The sequence below is a fragment of the Schistocerca piceifrons genome, chromosome 4 (assembly GCF_021461385.2).
Source record: "Schistocerca piceifrons isolate TAMUIC-IGC-003096 chromosome 4, iqSchPice1.1, whole genome shotgun sequence".
NCBI lineage: Eukaryota > Metazoa > Arthropoda > Insecta > Orthoptera > Acrididae > Schistocerca > Schistocerca piceifrons.
The window spans coordinates 238,189,018-238,216,888 of NC_060141.1; the positions used below are offsets into that span (position 1 = coordinate 238,189,018).

Consider the following 27,871-nt stretch of genomic DNA (forward strand, 5'->3'; position numbering starts at 1 on the left):
GATACCAGTTCGATTTTACACAGAGTACGCGAAGGAACTTGCCCCCCTTCTTGCAGCGGTGTACCGTAGGTGTCAAGCAGAGAGTAGCGTTCCAAAGGATTGGAAAAGGGCACAGGTCATCCCCGTTTTCAAAGAGGGACGTCGAACAGATGTGCAGAACTATAGACCTATGTCTCTAACGTCAATCAGTTGTAGAAGTTTGGAACACGTATTATGTTCGAGTATAATGACTTTTCTGGAGACTAGAAATCTACTCTGTAGGAATCAGCATGGGTTTCGAAAAAGACGATCGTGTGAAACCCAGCTCGCGCTATTCGTCCACGAGACTCAGAGGGCCATAGACAAGGGTTCCCAGGTAGATGCCGCGTTTCTTGACTTCCGCAAGGCGTTCGATACAGTTCCCCACAGTCAAAAATGGTTCAAATGGCTCTGACAAGGGAACCTCCCCATCGCACCCCCCTCAGATTTAGTTATAAGTTGGCACAGTGGATAGGCCTTGACAAACTGAACATAGATCAATCGAGAAAACAGGAAGAAGTTATGTGGAACTATGAAAAAATAAACAAAATATACAAACTGAGTAGTCCATGGGCAACATAGGCAACATCAAGGAGGTTGTAAGCTCAGTAGCGCCGTGGTACAGTGGTTAGCGTGAGCAGCTGTAGAATGAGAGGTCCTTGGTTCAAGTCTTCCCTCAAGTAAAAATTTTAATTTTTTATTTTCAGACAATTATCGAAGTTCAGGCACTCACACATAATCAACATCGCTCTCCAAAATTCCAGGACATGTTCAGATTTGCTTGGACATATGCAGGATTTGACGGTCTACACACGGAAAAATTTGAAAACGTTAAAAACATATGTTTTGACAAAGCACAGAGAAAACTGTGCGACTGTGAAACTGTTGCATTCATTTGTTGCAGTTTATGTGGCACACTCTTATGTTTTCATTACTTTTTTGGAAGTGATTATCACATCCAGAAGAAAACCTAAATCGGGGAAGGCAGAAGAATCTTTTTACCCATTCGCCAAGTGTGCAAGTTAGGTGGGTCGACAACATATTCCTGTCATGTGACGCTCATGCCGTCACCAGTGTCGTATAGAATATATCAGACGTGTTTTCCTGTGGAGGAATCGGCTGACCTATGACCTTCCGATCAAATGTTTTCGGTTCCCATGGGAGAGGCAAGTCCTTTCGTCTACTAATCACACGGTTTCGCGGTGCGGTCGCAAAACAAAGACACTAAACTTATTACAGTGAACAGAGACGTCAATGAACGAATGGACAGATCATAACTTTGCAAAAATAGTAATTAAACTTTTCGCTCGAGGGAGGGCTTGAACCAAGGACCGTTCGCTCAGCAGCTGCGCACGCTAACCACAAGACCACGGCACACTTATACTCACTTAGTCCTTGATATTGCCTATGTTGCCCATGGACTACTCAGTTTGTATATTTTGCTTATTTTTCCGTAGTTCCACACAACTTCTTCCTGTTTTCTCGATTGATCTGTGTTCAGTTTTACAAGGCCTATCCACTGTGCCAAATTATAAGTAAATCTGAGGGGGGTGCGATGGGGAGGTTCCCTTGTGAGCACTATGGGACTTAACAGCTATGGTTATCAGTCCCCTAGAACTTAGAACTACTTAAACCTAACTAACCTAAGGACATCACACAACACCCAGTCATCACGAGGCAGAGAAAATCCCTGACCCCGCCGGGAATCGAACCCGGGAACCCGGGCGTGGGAAGCGAGAACGCTACCGCACGACCACGAGCTGCGGACTCCCCACAGTCGTTTAATGAACAAAGTAAGAGCATATGGACTATCACAACAATTGAAGAGTTCCTAGATAACAGAACGCAGCATGTCATTCTCAATGGACAGAAGTCTTCCGAAGTGAGTGATTTCAGGTGTGCCGCAGGGGAGTGTCGTAGGACCGTTGCTATTCACAATATACATAAATGACCTTGTGGATAACATCGGAAGTTCACTGTGGCTTTTTGCGGATGATGCTGTGGTATATCGACAGGTTGTAACATTGGAAAATTCTACTGAAATGCAGGGTGATCTGCAGCGAATTGACGCATGGTGCAGGGAATGGCAATTGAATCTCAATGTAGACAAGTGTAATGTGCTGCGAATACATTATACTCTTTATTAACAAAGCATTATAATTATACAAAGTTAACCCACTTCCTTATTTCATTAGTGGGTCATAATACTTATACATTTATACTTAGTTCGCATATAGTTTCAGTTTTTAAGTGAGCTACAGTTGATTTTAACAATGGGCATTTAATTTCTAATATCTACAGCTTATATCTAATTCTTATAACAAATTCCTATATTCTGCACCGTCACATGTGTGCCAGTGAAAGATATAAACCTACTTTTAAATTGTCTTGCTCTTCGAGCTAATCCCAAAGAGCGTGCCCCTGGCACTGGGCAGGCCTCGATGTTAATTCGCTGCAGTTCCTAACGTAGTTTCCTAAAACTAAGCACTACAAACTAACTTATCCTACGTCATTTCGGGTGTGTGTCACAATCGGTGGTGTTGATCCCTACGCCTCCTAAGAATGCGCGTGGCGGATTCCAACTAAGATGAAAAGTCGGCCAGTCCACGCACAGGCGGCATGGGAATAGGGCTCTTGGACGCAATCAGTGGTTGTTGTCTTGGTTATTTAGTTTATCCCTCTTAAGTATTCAGTTAAAACTTTTCGCGATACCTCGTTAGCCAATGTGTTTAAGGTCTGAAAAGTTTCCTCTTGTCTAAGTAGATGATATGTGTCATAGTTTGGTAGTCTGTCTCGTGTTCGCAACATCATTGAAGAGGGGGCATTCGTAAACTACATGTTCAGGTGTACCCTCCGGATCGCCACAGTCACACGCTGGTGTAGCCCTCTTCCCAAATCGAATACATAGAAAGAAATATCCCTTATCATTTTGCTACAATATAGCAGGTCAGCAACTGGAAGCAGTTACGCCACACACCGTCAGGTGGCTTGCGGAGTATGGGTGTAGATGTAGAATAACTGTGCTTATTTCTTGCGTTCTCTTTAGGGAAAGAACGAAGTAGGAGAATGTCCGGCACAGCCACGGAGCAGCTTTTACGACTTCGGAGAAGGTAGAGTTGTGCCGCACGGTGTAGAAGAAGCTGGCACTCCCAGCTGCCGAAGCCGCCGCCGGCGCCCCTGGCGGCTGAGGCCGCAACAGCGAGCGCGCCTCGCCGGCACAGTAGGCAGTAAGCTATCGGCAGTGTACGCGCGGCGTGGCTCATCAGCGCGCTCCGACGTGACGCGACGTGACGGCTATGCGCGGGAATGCTGGACGGCGACCACCGCGCAGCTGACGGCGGCGGCAGACGCGAAACTGAAGGCGATGGCGAAGACGTGGCTTCGGCCGCCAGCTCGGAGACCGCAGGGACGGCGGCTGCCGCTCGGACAGAGGCAGCCGTCGAAGATGTCAGCGACAGCGACAGTGACAGCTTCAGCTGGACCAGCTCCGTGGCCGGCGAGTGCCTGGCGGACGATGCGGTGCCAGCGAACGCGCTCGCGGAGGCGGGGGTGGACCAGGGGGGTGTGGTCCCGTTCGGGCTGGCAGACCCGCGCCGCCACCTGAGTCCCGGCCCCACCTTCGGTAACGTTGCCGTCGCCAACTCTACCGACGTCCAGTTCGGTAACAAGACGTTCTTCAACGGGCCCGTCACTATCAAACAGGTGGTATACGCCAAGGATGTGGAGGGCGCCGCTGCCACGGCCGTGCCCGCCGCCGGCACGGGCGCTAGCGTCGCGCACGTCGACCCCGCCGCCCCCGACAAGACCGCCGTCGTCGCCGAAGGCGTCCCCCTCAAGGTGCTGCAGCCCATCGTCGCCAACGGCAAGGCGGCGCGCGCCAACGGTGAGTTCCGAGCCACTCTACTGCACACTACGGCGCGGTGGCTGATGGGTCGTGATGAACCGTTAGAAACCCAATACCACCGACCTGGTCCAGTCAACGTTAGCTAAATGCTCGAAAACTGACATTCTGAGCCTTTGGCTGTGTACAAAATACAGGCTGATTTTTGCGGAGAAGAAATAGCAACCACCACATTCTGTACTGCTGTTTATTTTTATAAATAACGCCGTCACCGGTTTCGAACCTACCGGTTAATCATCAGACGGCTTGTTCACATTAAGATAAATTCTTGTCACTTTGCATCAGTTTCACTTTTTATCCCCCCATATGATGAAATTTCCTTGAGGTGGTGGTGCTCTACAACCAAAACATGATGTGAGACAATGTCTATTTAACTGTAACTGTGCCTCACAACGATTTTAAACGATGTAAACAAATTAAATCGTGAGCACAATCACAGTTAAACAGACATTGTCTCAGAGCATGTTTTGCTTCTAGAGCACCACCATCGTAAGAAAATTTGATCATATGGTGGAATAAAGAGTGAAAACTAAAGTAACAAGAATGTATTTTAACATGAACAAGCCGTCTGATGATGAACCGGTCGGTTCGAAACCGCTAACGACGCTAGTTATGTAAATAACTAGTGTGTAAATAAACAGTGTTATAAAAGGTGTGTGGTTGCTGGTATCTTCTCTGCAAGAATCAACCTGACAACGTTGTACTTTAGGTCCTAGTACGAATGGCTAACATTCGGGGTCGTGACAGGAATGATCATTCCAAGCAAATAAGTGTAGTAAACATTGTCTCAAAATGTACATCCTTAGAACTGCGACCACTTCCTCTTCTTCGATACTGTCAAACAAATCTCTTCTATTCTAGTTTTCCTTATTTTGGGGCGGGAGGAGGGACTATGGACCCAAACAAGAAAAAAATGCCCAGTAAGCCTCAAAAGCTACGAGCATATGTTCAGTAGAAGAGAATACCTCTTAAGGATACGCTTTAGGGCTCAAGGTTACCGGACATTGTTTTTCCTTGTTTTGGTGCATACTACCCCCTCCAGGAAGGTGGAAGGCAAAGAGCTTGCAGCAGAAGGGATTTATTACACAGTATCGAAGATGAAGAAGTGCTCATAGCTCTGAAGTTATGCGTCGTAGAGCCCATGTGTAATAGACTTCTTTTGCTTCGAATGATCGTATTATAACCTGTGAAACTGACCATTCTTCCTGAGACACTCAGTATAAAGTATCTATTAGAGGTAATAACAATTTCGGGTGACTCAGTGGCCAGGTGCAAGTCCTTCTATTGGATGCCATTTCGGCGACTTGCGTGTCCCTAACCTACCCCAGTTATCCAACAGGGGAAAGGAAACCCACTGTTTATAGTGGGAGCCGAACCACGTGCTGTTTCTGGCGACTCCTCACATCGTTGAGGGGGGAAGGCTAGGTAAAAACTAAGGTCACACGCAGAGTTAACGACCGTTCAAATGTTATGCGTAATTGACTTCGAAATCACCTCATCTATTGACACCTCACTGCATCGTCTGCTAGCTAAACCCGTTAGCGACTGGAAACTATTTATTATCAGTCAACATTATGACTAGTATCCATTCAGTTACTCCCATCAGCCACCTAGCCGAGAGTCTTCTTAAGCCAGTTTTACACTATCGACTTTCTCGTCTGAATCGACTGCTCGTAGCAAGTGTGTGTACTGCAGCGCCTCTGACGTAATATTCCTGTACTGAGTGCCGGCTATCACGAGTGATCTTTGCTTACGCGTCGGCGCCAAAACCGTGTGTCTTGAGAGTGAAGTTTGCTGCGCAGTTCGCGCCTGAATGGTGAAAGTGACGTTTGGGGAGAATGTCCTTCTTACAAAAAGACGCATTAAGGAACAACCAATAATAATAGACTTCATTAATGGTGAAAGCAAAATTCATCGTGGATGCTCCTGATAAAGATCGTATGGCCAATTCTCTGCACTTCTGGGACCTGAAAGAATAGGGAAAGTGTTGTCGAAGCATTTCAAATCATCGTCATTTATTTTCCCAAGAAAATAAACAAATACAAAGACAAGTAAACAAGGTTAAAAAGACAGTATATATCTCGATTTTACTTTATCCTTTGTGTCTTTCTTTCTTTCTAAGTGCAAATTAATCTCCAGAACTATTTTTTTCCTTTGATAGAGATGACCATTTCCCTACTGACACAATTTTCATTAAAATGTTTTCGTATGTTTGCTTTCTTATTTATGCACACTGTAGGCATTTTCCTTGCTCAGGTAGCGTAAAAAGTAAGTAACTATTCGCTTTTACATATTTGGTCTCTTGTGGGAGAACACTCGTAGAACAAATAATCAATCGTCATGCAACTTTTTGATACGCACCACGAATGCAAAGATACAATAAAATAGTAAATGATGACACATAGCCCAATAACATAACGCGAGTGGGTGCGGCAGGAACTGGTTATAGGTTCCGATGTTAGCAGACGCAGTAACGCTCGTTCAACTTGGCCCTCGGTCACAGTACAGTTACTCCGAAAGCTGAAACATCACTAAAAACATGGCTTATTTTTACATGTAAGATATTTTGTTTTACTCTACCGCCTATAATATGCCGATGCACGCTAATCCATTAGGCACGCTAAAACATAATGATTCTTAGTGCTTTTGCTAATGACTTTTATCACGTGTTCATGGTTTGATTCTTATCGGGCAGTCGCTTTCTCCTCCCGTTAATCGTGTTCACTGCGTCCGCGTCTTGCTGGGTTAGATTTCGATGGTGTTGCCTCTCGAAATCTCGGTTGTGGTGACAGACCAATCATTAGCGGAGCCAGAGGTCTAGGATAGGTTGGAAGGTGACTGATTGTGATTTGGCGAAGCCAGTGAAGTACTGGCGATCGTCAATATGCCTTTGTAACAGATTCATTTCTAGCGTAGCACGAGGCCTGCTTTCGCCACTGGTAAGATTTACTCCACGTTTAACCATCGTTGTTATGAAAAGCTACTTTGCGAGTGGTTTAGCGGCTTCATAATTAACGCACGTTTGTTTATAAATAGTTGAAACTACTAGATGAAATCGGAAGCGCTATATAACATAATAACTCAGTCAATCGTACATCAACTACAAAAAACACAAGAATATGGGGAGTAGTACTTCAGTATTAGCAGTAATTCGTGGGAAGAACGAACAATAGTCGGTAAGCCTCCGTCTGAGGTTACTGTACCAATCTGGCCTTCATTTCGAGTAATGTATAGTCCAGTGTGGTGTGGTTATTTTGTCGAACGAGAGTAAGGCGAGTGTATTTAACTGCTGTACAGTAGCGGTCGCAGTTTCGGACATAACTGTTTTCGACTAGATGTAACATATCGAGACTGTAGCTGAGATCGATCACGGGAGCTTACGTTGAAGCGTCGTCTCAACGGTGACAGTTCGTACGTCAGAAGACTGTATTACGACCAAGACACGAAGAGTATTTGCCATCCATCGCTACGAAGCTGATCGTCTGCCTGTTATTCTCTCATTGGCTACTGAAAGCGAGATGTGGAGTCACTTTGCGTTCCCATGATGACAAGTGCTGTCAACATTTGTGCACAAAACAAATACACTATATGATCAAAAGAATCCGGACACCTGGCTGAAAATGACTTACAAGTTCGTGGCGCCCTCCACTGGTAATGTTGGAATTCAATATGGTGTTGGCCCACCCTTAGCCTTGATGACATTTCCAGTCTCAGAGGCATACTTTCAATCAGGTGCTGGAAGGTTTCTTGGGGAATGGCAGCGTATTCTTCACGGAGTGCTGCACTGAGGAGAGGTATCGATGTCGGTCGGTGAGGCCTGGCACGAAGACGGCGTTCCAAAACATCCCAAAGGTGTTCTATAGGATTCAGGTCAGGACCCTGTACAGGTCAGTCCATTACAGGAATGTTATTGCCGTGTATCTACTCCGCCACAGGCCGTGCATTATGAACAGGTGCTCGGTCGTGTTGAAAGATGCAATCGCCATCCCCGAATTGCTCTTCAACATTGGAAAGCAAGAAGGTGCTTAAAACATCAGTGTAGGCCTGTGCTGTGATATTGTCACGCAAAACAACAAGGGGTGCAAGCATCCTCCATGAAAAACACCACCACACCATAACACCACCGCCTTCGAATTTTACTGTTGGCACCACACACGCTGGCAGATGAGTTCGCCGGGCACTCGTCATACCCACACCCTACCATCGGATCGCCACATTGTGTACCGTGATTCGCCACTCCACACAACGTTTTTCCACTGTTCAATCGTCCAGTGCTTACGCTTCTTACACTAAGCGAGGCGTCGTGTGGCATTTACTGGCGTGATGTGTGGCTTATGAGCAGCCGCGCGACCATGAAATCCAAGTTCTCTCGCCTAACTGTCATAGTACTTGCAGTGGACCCTGATGCAGTTTGGAATTCCTGTGTGATGGTCTGGACAGATGTCTGCTTGTTACACATTACGACCGTCTTCAACTGTCGGCGGTCTCTGAAAGTCAACAGACGAGGTCGGCCTGTGCGCTTTTGTGCTGTACGCGTCCCTTCACGTTTCCACTTCACTATCACGTCGGAAACAGTGGACCTAGGGATGTTTATGAGTGTGGAAATCTCGTGCACAGACTTATGACACAAGTGACACACCAATCACCTGACCACGTTCTAAGTCCGTGAGTTCCGCGGAGCCCCCCATTCTGCTCTCTCACGATGGCCACTCTCGCAGGCATACGTTCAATCAGGTGCTGGAAGGTTTCTTGGGGAATGGCAGCCCATTCTTCACGGAGTGCTGCACTGAGCAGAGGTCGCATATGGAGTACGTGGCAGTAGGTGGTAGCACAATGCACCTAATATGAAAAACGTATGTTTTTGGGGGTGTCCGGGTACTTTTGATCACATAGTGTACACCCACATGATTACTCTGTGATCGGCGCGACTCGAATGCAAGACCAAGGGCGCACCCAGCGAGTGCTTCTGCACCACTCCGCCACCCCCCACACCCACCACGGCAGAAAAACTTGTTTGTAAACCAAGTTTGTATTGTGCCCCACCAGACAGGCAGACGTATGAATTCAGTGTCAGTTTGAAAAAGCCAGAACAAGTAATGTATATTGACTAGTAGCAAGTGCACACAAGAGCCATTAATTTACCACGAAATCTCAAACTATTTCACATTCACAGCGAAGATAACTGCCCCCACCTCCCCTAATTTGTAACAGACTACTATCAATCTACTTGTATATCTGAACCGTTCTACTCTCGGAGAGCGCTTGAGGAATTTTAACACTTAATCCATAGCCGTACCGCCGTAGGTTGTAATCATTAACCTCTCACCCTCAACTCCTTCAAGAATCAAATTCCCATGCACGAAACAACGCCTGATTACTTTGCAAATGAGTTAATGTGTTAAATATTTGACGTTAAACATGGTTTAAGACACTCCATTTTCAGAAGAGCTAATTTTGATCGTATCTGAATGTTTATGGCATCATACCTTCTGCATTATGTGCCGTACAATGATATAATTTTGCAAGTACGTTCGCCGGCCAGAGTGGCCGAGCGTTTCTAGGCGCTACAGTCTGGAACCGCGCGACCGCTACGGTCGCAGGTTCGAATCCTGCCTCGGGCATGGATGTGTGTGATGTCCTTAGGTTAGTTAGGTTTAAGTAGTTCTAAGTTCTAGGGGACTGATGACCACAGCTGTTAAGTCCCATAGTGCTCAGAGCCATTTGAACCATTTTTTAAATCTTCGTCCTTTCAACAGGGTTTTCAACTCTGGAACTGGTTTCGTTTTTTGTGCAATAGTCACGCGCCAACAGGGATGAATGTGCGGGTGCGTTATCGTGATGTAAGAGGCATCAAGTGCCTCGCCACATTTCAGGCCGTTTCCTTCTCACATTTTCTCGCAGGCGCCGCAACGCGTCCGATAGTACCATCTATTAACAGTTTGTCCCTGTGGTACGAATTCATGATGAACTAATCCTTCAAATTCAATGAAAGCTATCAGCATGGTTTTCACATTTGATCTGACCTGACGAGCTTCATCTTTAACTTCCGTCCGGCCATTTTTAAATCGCCTGAACCATTCGTAATATCGAGTACGGCTTAATCACTCATCACCGCAGGCAGTTAAATATCCTCGCTGAGGCGGCAGCATGAACGCACTCTGCCAGTAAATATCAGTCAGCTGTGGAGAGTAATAACGTGTTCTTGGCTTCACAGCTGACGACTTGTAAGTACCAGAGCCGCAAACTGGACATTAAATTCGTCTACAGATGGTTGCATAACGGAAACCGTTAACTGAGTAAAACTAACGGTATTTGCATTGTTTTCGAATGATTTACAAGAGGGAAGTAACAAAATAGTGGGGCTGCCTACTACTGCAGATAGTCTACCCTTAGCTTCGAGAAAGCTGTAACCTAGCGAAAGAAAGAAACAGATTAGTTCGCCAGAAGCTGAACAGCCGCAGACGGGGTGGAGGATGAGGAAGCGAATCGCCGAATGTTTACAAACAGTGAGGGAGCAAGTATCATATACACCGAGAGGCGTGTCTCCCGGCTCGGCTCGGTAGCCAGCGCAGCGCGCTGCAGATGCGGAGAAAGCTGCCCGGCCACCTGATTGGCTAGCGGTCCGGACACGTCACCTCGCCGTCGTGTGTGTGTGTGTGTGTGTGTGTGTGTGCGTTTTTACTGTCACCGCCAAGGCCTGGCCGCACAACCCGCTCTCTGCCACATGACGATGAACGTGATGAACGAAACGCCTAAACAACATTCCATACTAGCGCCTGTCCTGGGTTTGCCTCACACTTCGTCCATATCATAGAGCTATAACACAACGCCCGACCATCGCACGGATGCTTTAATGACACAGTTACACAGAAATACAAGGACTGGACGAAAATATGTAAATACGGCGAGAAATGCATGCTTGAACATAAATGCAGATGCCAGCTAAGCTTGCAGGTTGCGCTGTTGTATCTGACCACGAACACCACCTCTGCAATGTCTTCAATACATTGCAAGTGGTAGTCGTGGTCAGAATAGCGTTTAGTGTGGTTGTGAGTGCATTATGTTGGAGTTCTGTGAATTCGAACGTGAGCAGATTCTTGCCGCTCGCACGGTGCGTGCTTCCGTGACCAAGGCAAGCGAAGTGTTTGGTTTTTCAAGTGGCACGGTATCGCATACAGGGAAAGCCTAAAAAATCATCCGCTATGTCAAAACGCGGACGAAAGTGTGTGCTGAGTGATCTTGGACAGAAGGTCATTGGATTGTGACATAAAATAAGGGAACGATAGCTGCAAAAGTCACTGCAGAACTAAATGTCCCACTCGCGAACCCAGTCAGTACCCAAACAGCGCAAAGGGAGCTGCATAAGGATGGAGTTGTAGGGCGAGCTGCCGGCCTTGTGGCCGAGCGGTTTTGGGCGCTTCAGTCTGAAACCGAATGACCGCTAGGTCGCAGGTTCGAATCCTGTCTCGGGCATGGATCTGTGTGATGTCCTTAGGTTAGTTAGGTTTAAGTATTTCTAAGTTCTAGGGGACTGATGACCTCAGCTGTTAAGTCCCGTAGTGCTCAGAGCCATTTGAACCATTTGGTAGAGCGAGCTGGAATTCGAAAACCACTCATCAGTGATGCAAATACCCGTAACAGGGAAACGTGGCGTCGAATCCATGGATTATAGAGCAATGGAAGATGGTAATTTGGTCGGTGAGTCTTGTTTCTCACTGTTTCCAAATTCTGGCCGAGTTCTCGTTCCGAGAAGCATGATGGGGGCTCAGTGCTGGTTTGGGAAGCTATATTGTGATATTCTACGAGCCCCGTGGTAACTCAGGTGGCATTATTGCCAAGGATTATGTGACCATCTTGTCTAACCAGGTCCCTGCCATGGTACAATATTTGTTCCCCAAAGGTGATGCTGCGTTCCAAGACGACCGGGCCCCTTCTGACACAACTCTGGTCTGGTCTTGTGAGGATGAGGAGGATTTGTCGCATCTCCCTTGACCATCACAGTCTCCAGATCTCGGTATTACTGAGCCTTTGTGGTCCACCTTGGAGTGAACGGTACGTAATTTCTGTCCACCTCCATCACCGTCTGGCAGGAAGAATGCCATAAGACTCCCTCGAAAACCATACAGGACCTATATTTATCCATTCCAAGATGAACGGTACCTGTTTTGGATAACAACCGTCTTCCTACAACATATTAGGCATGTTAATATGTTGTGTTTTGTTTTTGATGTTTTTATATTTTTGTCCACACCCTGTGAATGAGGGTTGAATTGAGTAACAAGTGAAATCCTCCTACAGAGGGAAGGGCACAAGACCTGAGGGTGTGCCCGGCAGAATCTTCACTGACTGTGCAGAGGACATGACTTCTGCTGACCGTAGGTCGCTGGAACAGTGCAGCGTCGCACCCGACGGGATAATGGGTTAAGGTGTCCTAGACTACAAGAAGGGTCGCAACCCAGACGCTCTAAACTATAGACTTATCATACAGACGTCTTCCGTTTCCCGTAAAATTATGGAGCCCACTTTCTCCCTTCATTCATGAGCTCCCGAAGGCATTACATAGTGCAATTCCGGCTGAGGCCGTGGTTCAAGACTTCCGGAAAGTCTTCGCTACAGTTCCGCGTCTCCGAGCAAACAAAATACGTGCGTGCGGAATAGTAGTCAGAACGTTCATCTTAATGGGGGGACCAGTCAATGACGTGAAGGATAACATCTGCAGCCTCACAAAGCTGTTCATACACAAAGAGTTGCACGGGTTAAGAGTCTGAGTGAACCTTCATTAGGTGCCACTCTAAGAAAATAATTCCAAGTACTGTTTCGTCAATTTTAAGGGCTAAATGAGTAACCGAGCCCATCGAGATAACCGTTCGACCGAGCAACGTGTAGCCTTGTAGAACCGTTGGTTTCCTATGTCTGCAGTTGACTCCGTCCTATTCTTTGTGTCTACGCTGAATGTGGAAAACAGGTACGTAGGGATGACAAAAGGAGCTCACAACTCACATTAGCAAGAGATAAAGTACTACACCAAACCTGACACAATATTCTTTGTTTTCGCAGTCCGTTATAGGATCACTTTGTTGTCCGTCTGGCTGGCTATCCGACTGTCTATCCTTTTTCTCAGAAGTTGAAATGTGTGTCATATACGCCTAGGGTTCCTTGGTGGTGTAAAAAATTGAAGCTTCTTCGTCGATGTAGCCAAAAGATGAGACTTTCTTGTCACATATTTTGATACTCGTAAACTCACTCATCAAAACCTGTAGGGTAGTTGCCGTTGTCCTAGAATCGTAAAATTTGGCATGAAGCCGGTTTTAACAGAACAAGTAAATATTTTTGTTGCCATTTGGTATCCGGCTTCAGATTTACAATTAAACCGTACTCGAAAGTCTTGGGATTACTAGGATCGCCAGTATCAGTGTCAATAACGGGCAAAGATCGTCAATATTTCCGATTCCCGGGCTGCATGTATTATCTACAGGGCAACAATTATTGAACTGTATGAAATAAAATCGTCATAGCTTCTGAACGGTTTGCGTTAGGATGTTCAAACTGTACAGTTGGCCGCGGGGCACGATGGGAATTAGTATGCGCATATGTGGTTTGGTTTAGCGACGAAGCCCACTTCCATTTGGATGGGTTCATCAATAAATCAATAAGCAAAACTGAAGCATTTGGGGAACTGAGAATCCGCATTTCGCCTTCGAGAAGTCTCTTCACCTTCAGCGGGTGGTGTGTGATTCCCAGTCACGGAATGATCGGTGCGATATTCCTTCATGGCACTGCGACTACCGAACGGTAAGTGAAGGTTTCGGAAGATTTAATTCCCATTATCCAAAGTGACCATGATTTCAACAAGATGTGGTTCATCCAAGACGGAGCTCGATCTCATCAAAGCAAGAGTATTTGATGTCCTGGAGGAGCACTTTGGGGATCGCATTCTGGCTCTGGGGTACCCAGAGGCCACTGGCATGGGCCTCGACTGGCCGCCGTGTTCTCCTGATCTGAACACATGCGACTCCTTTTTTGTGGGGCTATATGGAAGACGAAGTGTGCAGTAATAACCCTAAAACCATTGCTGAGCTGAAAACAGCCATTCAGGAGGTCATCCACAGCTTCGATGTTCCGACACTTCAGCGTGTCATGCAGAATTTCGCTATTCGTCTGCGCCACATCATCGCCTGTGATGGCAGGCATATCGAACATATCATGACCTAAATCCGAATATCTGTAGTGACGTTTACATGTTCAATAAAGTGCGTACACACCGTAGTTTACAGGTAATTTAAGTTTTTTTTCGTATAGTTCAGTAACTGTCACCTTAAATATATGTATAATTGTGTACGGAACCCTCATAGCTGAGTCCTACTCGGCCCTAACATTTTTTTTATATTTTTTAAAAGAAAGCAGCAGAAGTCGTAGTTGGGGACGAGTGAGGTTATTTTTAGTCTTTTCCTTAGTCTTATTGTCGATATGCATCGTGCTTCCAAAGGCTAATCACGTCAGTCGATAAGAGTTTTAAAGTCTTTTATGGAATGGGCTACCTTCTGTCGTTCAACACTAGCAATGCTGAACCGGCAATGACGACTTTTCTGGAAAGGTTGGGCTAAATGGCTGGAGACGATCCGTAAGCACAGAGTAAATACCCAGCTCGCTGCTGCATCGCTCGTTATCACGACTATGCTACAGGCGGGCACATGTTGCTCACGAAGTAACTCCTGTTTACCTTCGTTGTTAACACTTCGGCTGCTGGGTGCGCCGTGAGCTGCACACACTGCCAATCTGAGGACTAGCTGCTGTATGTCGTGCACCGTCTGACGATCCACCGAGTTCTTACCGTAATAAAGAACACTCCAGATGTTCTTCATGCTGACGTTTCTCAAAACGGATAACTTTAGAAAGCAACTTAATTTAGGGAGATTTTTTTTTTTTAGTGGACCATAATTTAAAAACAGAGACAACACACAGTGCAACAAAATAACGCATTCATCTTGCCTTTTGTTCTTGCTGCATACGATGTGTCCTCTTATATTCAACAGTGCCGGGAAATGGATTTTCAACGACTGGTCGATGATCTCTTCATGATTCCGTTTCTTCCTCGTATTTCTTCAAAATCACATTGATGAGACAGAGATGAAATTCGGCGATTGAATTGCTCTTTTGGGCATGAGCCTTGTAAGTAACGTGGGAATCTAGTACGTACATAATGACATCTACATCTCCTGCGAAGGAGAGCTTCTGTAAAGTTTGGAAGGTAGGAGACGAGGTACTGGCGGAAGTAAAGCTGTGAGGACCGGGCGTGAGTCGTGCTTCGGTAGCTCAGATGGTAGAGCACTTGCCCGCGAAAGGCAAAGGTCCCAAGTTCGAGTCTCGGTCGAGCACACAGTTTTAATCTGCCAGGAAAGTTTTATTTGTAATTGTAATCCCTAAGTATTTAGTTGAATTTGCAGCGCTCAGATTTGTGTGACTTATCGCGTAATCAAAAAATTTAGCTGATTTCTTTTAGTACTCATGTGAATAACTTCGCACTTTTCTTTATTATGTGTCAACTGCCACTTTTCGCACCATTCAGGTATCTTATCTAAATCATTTTGCCACTTGTTTTGATTATCTGATGACTTTATAAGACGGTAAATGACAGCATCATCTGCAAACAATCTAAGACGGCTACTCAGATTGCCTCCGATGTCGTTAATATAGATCAGGAACAATAGAGGGCCTATAAGACTTACTTGGGGAACGCCGGATGTGAAAGAAGAGTTTTTTTCCTACAGTTCCATCCTGTTGCGAATGCGTCCAGGTGAGTTAAATTAACCTCTCCAAAGAAATACCGCCAGAAAAGACTTTCTAACACTAAAATCTATATTAGATATAATCGTATTTTTCTTTGTCATAAAATATTTTCTTGCTTTTACCAGTCGGGGCTATTCAAAATGAAGAGACAGATTTCAAACATTTATTGCTTCCAAACGACAAAAGATGAAAACACAATTCCATCGTTCCTGCAAAGAGAAAAGTTCACATTTTTATTCATTCATTGTGAGCACCATGTGTTCAAACATCAAAACGGTGGCTCATTTTCTTCCACACACGAAGCAGCTGGTCTCTCGTTATCGAATTCACAGCTTCAGCAAGAGTGCCTGGCATAGGGGGGGATAAAAACGCGACATTTTACGTAATCCGACAGATGAAAGCCATCAGGTGTGAGTTCTGGAGACCCGAAAGGCCACCGGCGATGATGTCCGTCTTCTGCTCCTCCTCTTCCAGTCCTACGTCCTGAAAAGGGTCATTAAGGTAACGTTGGACGTGCTTAGAGAAATTCTGTATGACACTATTCAAGGACATTGGATTTGAAGAGGAGAATCAGAAGATGAACTTCATCGCCAGTGGCCTTTCAGGTCTCCAGGCCTCACACCCTGTGGTCTTTATCAGTGGGGTATATGAAAGACCGCGTTTTTATCCCCTCTGTGCCTGACACTCTTGAAACTTTGTGACATCGCATTACTGAAGCTGTGAAATCTATAACGAGAGACCAGCAGCCTCGTGTGTTGCAGGGTATGAGCAACCCGTTTGATATTTCTCGTGGTGCTGACACTGAATGCATAAAAATTTGAACTTTTCTCTTTCATGGAACGTTGGAATCATTTGTAGCTTGGAAGCAATAAATGTTTGAAATCTGTTCCTTTTTTGGTGAGCCCTGTATATTCCGTATTTTATCAACCTCTAGTTATTTTGCTGCCCAAAAGGCCAAAGTTATCTACTACTTTTAGCGTCTCATTTCTTAATGTATTCCATCTACATCGCGTGATTAAATTCAACTGCACTCCACCATCCCTCGTTGACGTTCAACTTACAATCTCTTTTCACTACATTATCTATTCCATTTTCTTTTTCTTCTGCTTAGGCCTCACAGTCTCAAAAAATCTGAAGAACTATCGTGTGAAAAATTTAAAAAAAATTATACACAGTCTTTTGGAAAAATGTCGTTCTGCAAAATTATCGATTTAAGTCAATTGACCTTACAAGCCCTTTACCATCTCTTATTCCGGGTGGGTATAATTGAAGTGCGGCTAGTCACGGAGGCCCATTGTCGGCTGTAATTATCGTAAAGCAGCGAAACTGGTTAGATATGCTTACACGTTAATGTGGAACCGATTAACGCCGAGAAAGAAATTAGTTCCAATTTTCGCCACCAGCTGCAAATTTGGCTCTGTACACTGTTTTTATGGTGGTACAATACCTTCACTGTCATTTGAAAAGCCGTATCGTGACTGAACACTATGGCTGTCGAGGAGAAAGACCGTGCGCTGTTAGTGAAACTGTTTTATACGAACGGCAGCAATTACAGTGCTGCATTCGATAGTATGGGCGACGGAAAGGTCTGGGGAGAGGCCCGATGCCATTAAATGGTTAAAGGAAGCTGATAATGAAAATTGAAACACGGCTGAGCTTGGTATGGTGCTTCGAAAAGGAAGTCGTCCTATTCCGGCGGAAGTTATTGACGAGGTTGCTGTTGCTGTAACTTACCATGCAACACCTGTCCCGGGTAGTGCTAGTCCTCCTGCAGTGTCATGAGAATTGTCCATCCCATGATCAACGGTACGGAATCTTTTACTGTCTATATTACACTGGTACCTGTACAAGACCCAGCAACTGAAACCTCATGACCCGCAGCGACGTTCTGAATTTGTTCTTCGGTTTCTGGCACAGATCGACGTTGATGTGTGGCCTGGCAGAATTCTGTGGAGTGATGTCGCACATTTGACACTACAGGGAGCAGTGAATACACAGAACTGCCGAATTAAGCGTACTATTAAAACCCCTGTTGTGCACGAAGAGCCATTGCAGTCGCCGTATGTGACTGTGTGGTGTGGATTGGCGAGCAGCTTTATTCTTGGTCTGTTCTTCTCAGAAGAGAATACAAGCAAGGATATATCATAACGTCTGCACGTTACCGAGACCTGCTTGTACGTCATGTTATTCCTGCTTTGGAAGAGCGCAACTATGTGGAAACCACTGTTTCCATGCAAGATGGCGCAACACCTCATGTCATTCGCCCTGTGAAAGATCTGCTTAATGCAACCTTCCACAAATGTGTTGTCTCAAGAGGTTTTCTAGATACATGGCCTGCAAGATCACCTTATCTGAATCCATCTGACTTTGGTCTCTGGGGGTACCTAAAAGAACGCGTTTACCAGGGACACTATCGGTCACTACATGATCTGAAGGCCAATATAAAGGAACACGTTGCTCAGATTTCACCGGCCCTGCTGCGAGCAGCTGTTGATCACGTCGTCTTACGGGTGCAACATGTCGTCGTCTCCGGTGTTCATATCGAACAAATTGTGTAAGCTGCGGTAACAATAAAATCAATAGTATACCTCTCTCTTTGGTCTTTTCTGCCCACGTCCTTTTCCAATCCATTACATATGGAAACATTTCGATACGTCTTTCTTGCACTCAAAGAGCCAGATTTGCACGTGGTGGCCAAAATGAAAATTAATATTTTTCCAGCGTAAATAGGTTCCGCATTAACGCATTAGAATATCTGACAAGCTTCGCTGCCATATCTTAACTACAGCACACATTGGACCGCTGAGAGTAGCTACACTTCAATTACAAACACCCGGTAGTCTTACAATATCTTCAGCAAACCATAACCTTTTTACTTGTTTTCCCTTGATTTTAATTATTTTTGCAAATTTCTCCTTGCTTTTCTTTACTGCCTTCTTAGTGCACAAACTAAGTAACTTCAAATGATTCAAATGGCACTATGGGACTTAACATCTGAGGTCGTAAGTCCCCTAGACTTAGGACTACTTAAACCTGAGTAACCTAAGGACATCACACACATCCACGCCCGTGGCAGGATTCGAACTTGCGACCGTAGCAGCAGCATGGTTTCGGACTGAAGCGCCTAGAACCGCTCGGCCACAGCGGCCGGCTTAAATAATTTCGTAAATCCGCTTCAACAGTGTCTCATTCTCTTCTCAGTCACTGCTTCCGTTTCGTATACTTCGACTCTTATTACTACAGTCTCGATCCTTGTCTTTCAACCTTGAGAACTTCAGAACTCTATGGAGTCTATCCAGTCAGCAATGTCAGTCTTCACTCTGTCTTCTAAGGTGAGTCGTGCGATCTGTATTCCACTGTGTGTTGCTACATTTCTCCGGAACGCAAATTACTCCTTTCCCATGTCGTCCCCCATCGGTCTTCCCATTCCTCTGTAAATAATTCCTGTTCGTATATTGCAACCACGGAGTATGAAACTGGTGATTCGGTAATACGTGTACCTATGGATGTGATAAAGATGCAAATACACCAAGGGGCAAGAGGATAGAACTGGGTTATAGACGAATGTTGAATAGATTAATCAGAATACAACGAAAAAGTAAGCAGTTACACCACACGTGTCATAGCGAAAGATCCAGAAAAAAACAATGCCTGAAAGCTCCTCATTTAATACGAAGGGGAATAAAAGGCTGGAAGAGTATTTGGAACAGTTGCAAATATAAATCGGAGGCATATTGTTTCCCACCATTAACAATATGACAAAATAGAAAAAGTGACAGCTGAAATCTGCGTCGTACATAAAGGTACGATATAGAGTAAACAGCATATTTTCGTCTTGACTACATGAAACAACCTGAACTGACCAGTAAGCCTCCTATTCGTTACAGAATCTCACTCCCATGTATAAAGCCGCTCCAAGCGTCTGATTACTTTACAAATGAGTTAATGTGTTAAATATTTGACGTTAAGCATGTAAGCGAGAAAAAATTTCGTTAAGGTTTGAAATTATGCTTAAAGTTTATTGGAAGTCGCTAGGTGCTCTCATTCTCAAATATTGGATGAATTGGATCCGGGTATTAGAACGCCGTCAGTCACGCTGGCTCATGACAAAAACACAGTTTCTAACTGTAATACGCCGTCGCAAAAAAAAAAAAAAAAAAAAAAAAAAATCACGACACCAAGAAGGAGTTGTGCGACATAAACGATCGTTGGTTATTCCTATACCTGAAAGATGATGTCTATTAGAAATCGCACCAGTTTCATAAGAGTGGCGCTAATAGCACCACTATGTTGATGCAAATTATGTTTGCTTTGAATACACGCTGTAACGCTCGTGAGTGTTAGTTAACTTTGAGATTGGTCATTGTGGGTTGGTGCTAACCAAGAATGGCTTTAAGGCAACGAAGACGCCATTATCGATACTTCACTGAGTTTGAACGAGGTGGTGTAATAGGGCTACGGGAAGCTGGATGTAACATCTGCGATACTGCAGAGAAACTTGGCAGGAATGTAGTCACGGTACGTGAATGCTGGCAGCGGTATCATCAGAATGTACCAGCAGCTATGTCATCCGGTCGTGAAAGATTTCATTCTATAATCAGAATGTACAGCGATAAGAAGACCGAACTCCAGAAGGCCACGTGGTACTACCGAGAGGGAATACCATTGTGTTCGGCGTGCGGCTCAGGCGCATCGCACTGCATCTGCAGCAGCAACCTGAGCAGCAGTTGGCATCATAATGACACAACGAACTGTTACAATTAAGTTACTTCAAGGACAGTTCCGATCCAGACGCGTTGTGGCGTGCATTCAACTGACCCCAAACCATCGCCATTTGCGACTTCAATGGTGTCAAGCGAGAGTTCAGAGGAGGACAGGGTGGAGGTCTGTTGTGTTGTCTGATGAAACATGGTTCTGCCTCGCTGCCAGGGATAGCTGTGTGTTGGTTAGGAGGAGGCCAGCTGAGTGCCTGCAACCAACCTGCTTGCGAGCTAGAAACGCTGGACCTGCATCTGGAGTCATGGTGTAGGGTGCGATTCCGCATAGCGATTTCTCTTGGTTATCTCGTTAAATATGTTACCTAAACAAATCTAATCCCGAAATTTCATTACACAATTTTTTTAGCGTTACGGTTTTTTCCGACGATATACTTGTCTTATTATGTTAAACTTTTAACATAAGAATGTACCTCTTAATGATTAGGTTATGATAGTACTGTAAATTTTTAAATTTGGCCAATAGTTACACGAAATGCTGAAAATCAAATTTTTGTTGCCTGTAGAGGTCTTTTGATAGGCAACCTGCAGTTGAAACGGTGCTCTGGTTTACGCGATAGTCACTTAATAAACTAGACTCATTTATTACAGAGTAAAGCTCTTGGTTAGTTGCTAGATCACCTTTATTGTTAGTTTTATTTAAGGTTTATGATTTTGCCAATACTTTGTATTTTCCTTTGTTGTTTGATTTTGGTTCTTATTATTTTATGTTTTTATAATTTTGGCTTTTTTAGTTAAGATGCCTATATTTTTGGTTCATTTATGGCTCCCTAAGGCTCATGTATAGGCTCCTACTTCTGGTAGAATAATCCTTGCTGGTGTTCTGTTGAAGTTAGGTGGTTATGGTATTTTTCGTGTAATAAAGTTTATTTCTTATTTGGGTTTGAAATTTAATAATTTCTGGTTCTCTTTAGGTCTGTCTGGTGGAGTTATTGTTAGATTTATCTGTCTTAGTCAAGTTGATTTAAAGTCTTTAATTTCTTATTCTTCTGTTGCTCATATAAGAGTCTACATCTACATCTACATGGTTACTCTGAAATTCACACTTAAGTGCCTGACAGAGGGTTCATCGAACCATTTTCATACTACTTCTCTACCATACCACTCTCGAATGGCGCGTGGGAAAAAGGAACACCTAAATCTTTCCGTTCGAGCTCTGATTTCTCTTATTTTATTATGATGATCATTTCTCCCTACGTAGGTGGGTGTCAACAAAACATTGTCGCATTCGGAGGAGAAAGTTGGCGATTGAAATTACGTAAATAGATCTCGCCGCAAAGAAAACCGCCCTTGTTTCAGTGACTGCCACCCCAACTCGGGTATCACATCAGTGACACTCTCACCCCTATTGCGCGATAACACGAAACAAGCTGCCCTCCTTTGCACTTTCTCGATGTCCTCCGTCAATCCTACCTGGTAAGGATCCCACACCACGCAGCGATATTCCAGCAGAGGACGGAGAAGTGTAATGTAGGCTGTCTCATTAGTGGATTTGTCGCATCTTTTAAGTGTTCTGCCAATTTATCTGTGTGATTATTGATGGATTAATAACCATAAACTGATGAGGTTGTATGGGTTCACTTTCTGTAATGGTTGATCATGGCTTATGCTTTTCTGGTTTATTTTATTTATTTAATATTATTTATGAGCGTTTAGGTAGATTAAGATTATTAATTAATAAGGGCATAATTAATTTGATGCCTAGAATGGCTTTGTTGTGATTTCTTTTGAGATCATCAAATATGGCTGCTCCTCCTTCGTTGAATTTGGTAGGTGAGTTGAGATTATTAAATAGAATTATGTCTTGATCTTCTTTTAGATTTTTGGCTCTAATTTTTTATCTGTTTTTAGAGCTTTTTATACTTTATGTATATATATTCTTAGTCTCAGCATGGAAACTATTATTCTGGCGTTTATACTTGCTTATAGTCGCTTAATAAACTAGAGTGACATTTATTACAGAGTAAAGCTCTTTGTGCAGATATAAATCTACAGGGTGTTTCAAAAATGACCGGTATATTTGAAACGGCAATAAAAACTAAACGAGCAGCGATAGAAATACACCGTTTGTTGCAATATGCTTGGGACAACAGTACATTTTCAGGCGGACAAACGTTCGAAATTACAGTAGTTACAATTTTCAACAACAGATGGCGCTGCAAGTGATGTGAAAGATATAGAAGACAACGCAGTCTGTGGGTGCGCCATTCTGTACGTCATCTTTCTGCTGTAAGCGTGTGCTGTTCACAACGTGCACGTGTGCTGTGGACAACATGGTTTATTCCTTAGAACAGAGGATTTTTCTGGTGTTGGAATTCCACCGCCTAGAACACAGTGTTGTTGCAACAAGACGAAGTTTTCAACGGAGGTTTAATGTAACCAAAGGACCGAAAAGCGATACAATAAAGGATCTGTTTGAAAAATTTCAACGGACTGGGAACGTGACGGATGAACGTGCTGGAAAGGTAGGGCGACCGCGTACGGCAACCACAGAGGGCAACGCGCAGCTAGTGCAGCAGGTGATCCAACAGCGGCCTCGGGTTTCCGTTCGCCGTGTTGCAACTGCGGTCCAAATGACGCCAACGTCCACGTATCGTCTCATGCGCCAGAGTTTACACCTCTATCCATACAAAATTCAAACGCGGCAACCCCTCAGCGCCGCTACCATTGCTGCACGAGAGACATTCGCTAACGATATAGTGCACAGGATTGACGACGGCGATATGCATGTGGGCAGCATTTGGTTTACTGACGAAGCTTATTTTTACCTGGACGGCTTCGTCAATAAACAGAACTGGCGCATATGGGGAACCGAAAAGCCTCATGTTGCAGTCCCATCGTCCCTGCATCCTCAAAAAGTACTGGTCTGGGCCGCCATTTCTTCCAAAGGAATCATTGGCCCATTTTTCAGATCCAAAACGATTACTGCATCACGCTATCTGGACATTCTATGTGAATTTGTGGCGGTACAAACTGCCTTAGACGAGACTGCGAACACCTCGTGGTTTATGCAAGATGGTGCCCGGCCACATCGCACGGCCGACGTCTTTAATTTCCTGAATGAATATTTCGATGATCGTGTGATTGCTTTGGGCTATCCGATACATACAGGAGGCGGCGTGGATTGGCCTCCCTATTCGCCAGACATGAACCCCTGTGACTTCTTTCTGTGGGGACACTTGAAAGACCAGGTGTACCGCCAGAATCCAGAAACAATTGAACAGCTGAAGCAGTACATCTCATCTGCATGTGAAGCCATTCCGCCAGACACGTTGTCAAAGGTTTCGGGTAATTTCATTCAGAGACTACGCCATATTATTGCTACGCATGGTGGATATGTGGAAAATATCGTACTATAGAGTTTCCCAGACGGCAGCGCCATCTGTTGTTGAAAATTGTAACTACTGTAATTTCGAAAGTTTGTCCGCCTGAAAATGTACTGTTGTCCCAAGCATATTGCAACAAACGGTGTATTTCTATCGCTGCTCGTTTAGTTTTTATTGCCGTTTCAAATATACCGGTCATTTTTGAAACACCCTGTACATCCGTATTGCACAAGGCACCATATGGTGTGTTGGTGTGTTGCAAAGGATGCTATGCGTATCACTGCGACTACACGATTTCTCTGCTCCAGTCGCGAATCGTGTGCCGGAAGAACAAACCTCCATGTGAGGTCGAATCTTCCGCGCGGGATTAGCCGGGCGGTCTAGGGCGCTGCAGTCATGGACTGTGCGGCTGGTGCCGGCGGAGGTTCGAGTCCTCCCTCGGGCATGGATGTGTGTGTGTTTGTCCTTAGGGTAATTTAGGTTAAGTAGTGTGTAAGCTTAGGGACTGATGACTTTAGCAGTTAAGTCCCATAAGATTTGACACACATTTGAACATTTTTTTTTGAGCTCGAATCTTCTCTAATTTTACTTTCGTGGTCTTTTCGCGAAATAGAAGTAGCAGGAAGCAATATGCTGTATGAGTCTTCGTGGAACGTACGGTGTCTAGATTTCAATAGTAAACCACACAGTGTTGCACAACTCCTCCTAGTAGCGTTTGCCACTGCAGTCGGATGAGCACGTCCATGACGCTTTTGCACTTATGAAACGATAATGTGTCGAAACACACTACTAATTTTTTGGATTTTCTCTGTTTCCTGGATCAGTCCTGCAGTGACAGGAACGTGAACACAACTGCCAGAAGTCTCGTAACACAGGCTCGGTAACAAATGGAGAACAGTTCGACCGTGGGATGCTATACTATTGTGATCCTTTTCCCGGTGCGCGGTGTGTTGTGTTTGGCCAGCTCTGATGTAAGGTCTGCTGTGTGCGGAAATATATTCCAAGCGTCATTAGGGAGGAGTCTCTCTGGCCAGGTGTGGGGCCTGTTGACGAGCGGACAACGGGACCTCAGCCGGGGTAACCCATTACCGTTAAGAGTTTCGGACGAAATGCAAATATTCGGTAGTGAGTGCGCTGCTGTTGCATCAAAGTCCTGTGGCAGTCCAAAGTCCGGTCTTTCACAACTCGGTTAGGAGCTCTGTTTAATGTACTCGCTTCTCGTCCAACGAGTTTGTGTAGGTTCTGTGCGTAGAGAAGTTCGACGGGCATTATTAAACAGTCGGTGGAGTGTTCTCCTGTACTGAGTCGTGTACGAAATTATAGAACGGAATAAATAATATGAGTTAGCACTTTTTCTGGATTAAATATATTTTGGGAAAGCTTTTGACCCGGTTTCAACGAAATCTGTTCTAACAGCCTTTGAGAAACCAAGCATTGATTTAATATACAGTACGTTAGTATAATGAATAATGTTTACGTCGATGCTGCAGTTTCCATTACTCTTAATCAGGACAGTGTGAACTTAAGAACTAGAAGAGGGATCAGGCGAGGAGGTTCCAAGTCACCAAAATATTCTCCCAACTGCCCTAAGTGAAGTTTTCATATGTTTGGCTGGGAAAACGAAGAAGGCATACTGTTACTGGGACGTGCCTGAACCACTTTAGTTGTGCTGATGATACTGAAGTTTTGCCTGTGCTACAGATATACTTCGACAATGAATGGAATGACTTTATAGAGAGTTTGAAACTGGGTTTGAAAATCCATTACAGTATGAGTAAAACCATCTATAACTAACACTCAGAAAACAAAAAAAAATTGCAAATGGGCAATGAAACGGTAGAACCAGTTGATGAGTTACTATATTTAGAGCAGTTGAAGATAACGGTTGGTTGGACGGCAAAAGAAGTAAACAGAAGAGTCAAAGAAGCCTGCAGTCCTTTTGGTAAACTGCAGAATGTTTTCAAAATTAATTTTCTGATGTGTGGAAACGAAAGTGTACTATCAGCCAATATTGCCAGTTTTGAGATACGACAGCGTGACATGGACGTTTAGATCGAAAGCCACTGAATAGCTGAAGGCTTTCCAAGTTCCAGAAGAGACAAGAAAATAAAGAAATGCACGAGGGAACTATCTGGAGTGAAATGCGTAATTATGACGGTAATGAAAATGTGATGAATGTGGGTGGGACATGTAGCCAGGACAATTGGTGGTAGATGGACCAAGGAAGTCCATTGTTCAATTGCAAGAGAACGACCCGACAACTTAAAGTTAAAAAATTCGAACTTACCGACCATCGGACTCATATTTGTGACTGGATTCAGGACTTCTCTGCAGACAGAACTGGTCTCCATTAACGAAATAAAATCGACAGACGCAAACGTAATTTAGAGGGTACCGCAAAGAAATGTAATAGGACAGTTACTGTTTACTATATGTATCAAGTAGAAAGCGTCGGAAACTCATTAAAGCTGTTCGCAGATGATGTGGTTGTCTATAAGAAGGTAGCAACGCCAGAAGACAATAACGATTTGTAGAAGGATCTACAGAGGAGTAACGGATTGTGAAGGGACTGGCAGTTGACCCTGAACGTAAATAAATGTAACATCCTGTGCAAGCATAGGAAAATAAATCCACTATTGTACAACTGCACTATTGATCAAAAATCGCTGGAGACAGTAACTGCCATAAAATATCTAGGAGTATCTATTCGAAGTGACCTTAAGTGAAATCACCACATAAAACAAATAGCTGGAAATGCAGATGCCAGACTGAGATTCATATTTAGAGTCTATGAAAATGTAATTAATCCAGTAAAAGAGTCCTTTACAAGGCACTTGTCCGACATATTCTTACATTGCTTCAATATGGACCCTTACCAGGTAGGACTGATAGAAGAGATAGAGAGGATCCAACGTTTAGTCACGGTATCGTTTAGATGGCGTGATAGCGTTATGGGAATGCTCAACAAACTACAGTGGCAGAAGCTTCAAGAGAGGTATTGTGCATCACGGAGAGGTTTACTATTGAAATTTCGAAAGAATACTTTCCGGAAAGCACCAGACAACATGTTACATCCTCTCACTTACGTCCCGAGAAAAGATAGCAAAGAGAAAATTCTAGAAATTATAGCTAATACAGAAGCTTACCGGCAATTACTCGTCTCACGCGCCATTTGCGAATGGAACGGGGAAGCCAGGATCAGTTCTACATCTACATCCATACTCCGCAAGCCACCTGACGGTGTGTGGCGGAGGGTACCTTGAGTACCTCTACCGGTTCTCCCTTCTATTCCAGTCTCGTATTGTTCGTGGAAAGAAGGATTGTCGGTATGCCTCTGTGTGGGCTCTAATCTCTCTGATTTTATCCTCATGGTCTCTTCGCGAGATATACGTAGGAGGGAGCAATATACTGCTTGACTCTTCGGTGAAGGCATGTTCTCAAAACTTCAACAAAATCCCGTACCGAGCTACTGAGCGTCTCTCCTGCAGAGTCTTCCACTGGAGTTTATCATCTCCGTAACGCTTTCGCGATTACTAGATGATGCTGTAACGAAGCGCGCTACTCTCCGTTGGATCTTCTCTATCTCTTCTATCAACCCTATCTGGTACGGATCCCACACTGCTGTGCAGTATTCAAGCAGCGGGCGAACAAGCGTACTGTAACCTACTTCCTTTGTTTCCGGATTGCATTTCCTTAGGATTCTTCCAATGAATCTCAGTCTGGCGCCTGCTTTACCGACGCTCAACTTTATATGATCATTCCATTTTAAATCACTTCTAATGCGTACTCCCAGGTAATTTATGGCATTAACTGCTTCCAGTTGCTGACCTGCTATATTGTAGCTAAATGATAAGGGATCTTTCTTTCTATGTATTCGCAGCACATTACACTTGTCCACATTGAGATTCAATTGCCATTCCCCGCACCATGCGTCAATTCGCTGCAGATCCTCCTGCATTTCAGTACAATTTTCCATTGTTACAACCTCTCGATATACCACAGCATCATCCGCAAAAAGCCTCAGTGAACTTCCGATGTCATCCACAAGGTCATTTATGTATATT

At 44.5% G+C, this 27,871-nt stretch overlaps 1 protein-coding gene across 1 annotated transcript in view; it reads left to right on the plus strand.

Moving 5' to 3' along the window:
• Positions 1–3,324: 3,324 nt before the first annotated feature.
• Positions 3,325–27,871, plus strand: part of LOC124795750 — a 547,126-nt gene continuing 522,579 nt past the window's right edge. The window contains exon 1 of the mRNA XM_047259834.1: positions 3,325–3,901. Coding sequence (XP_047115790.1) covers positions 3,325–3,901 — 577 coding nt within the window. The remainder of the gene's footprint in view (positions 3,902–27,871) is intronic.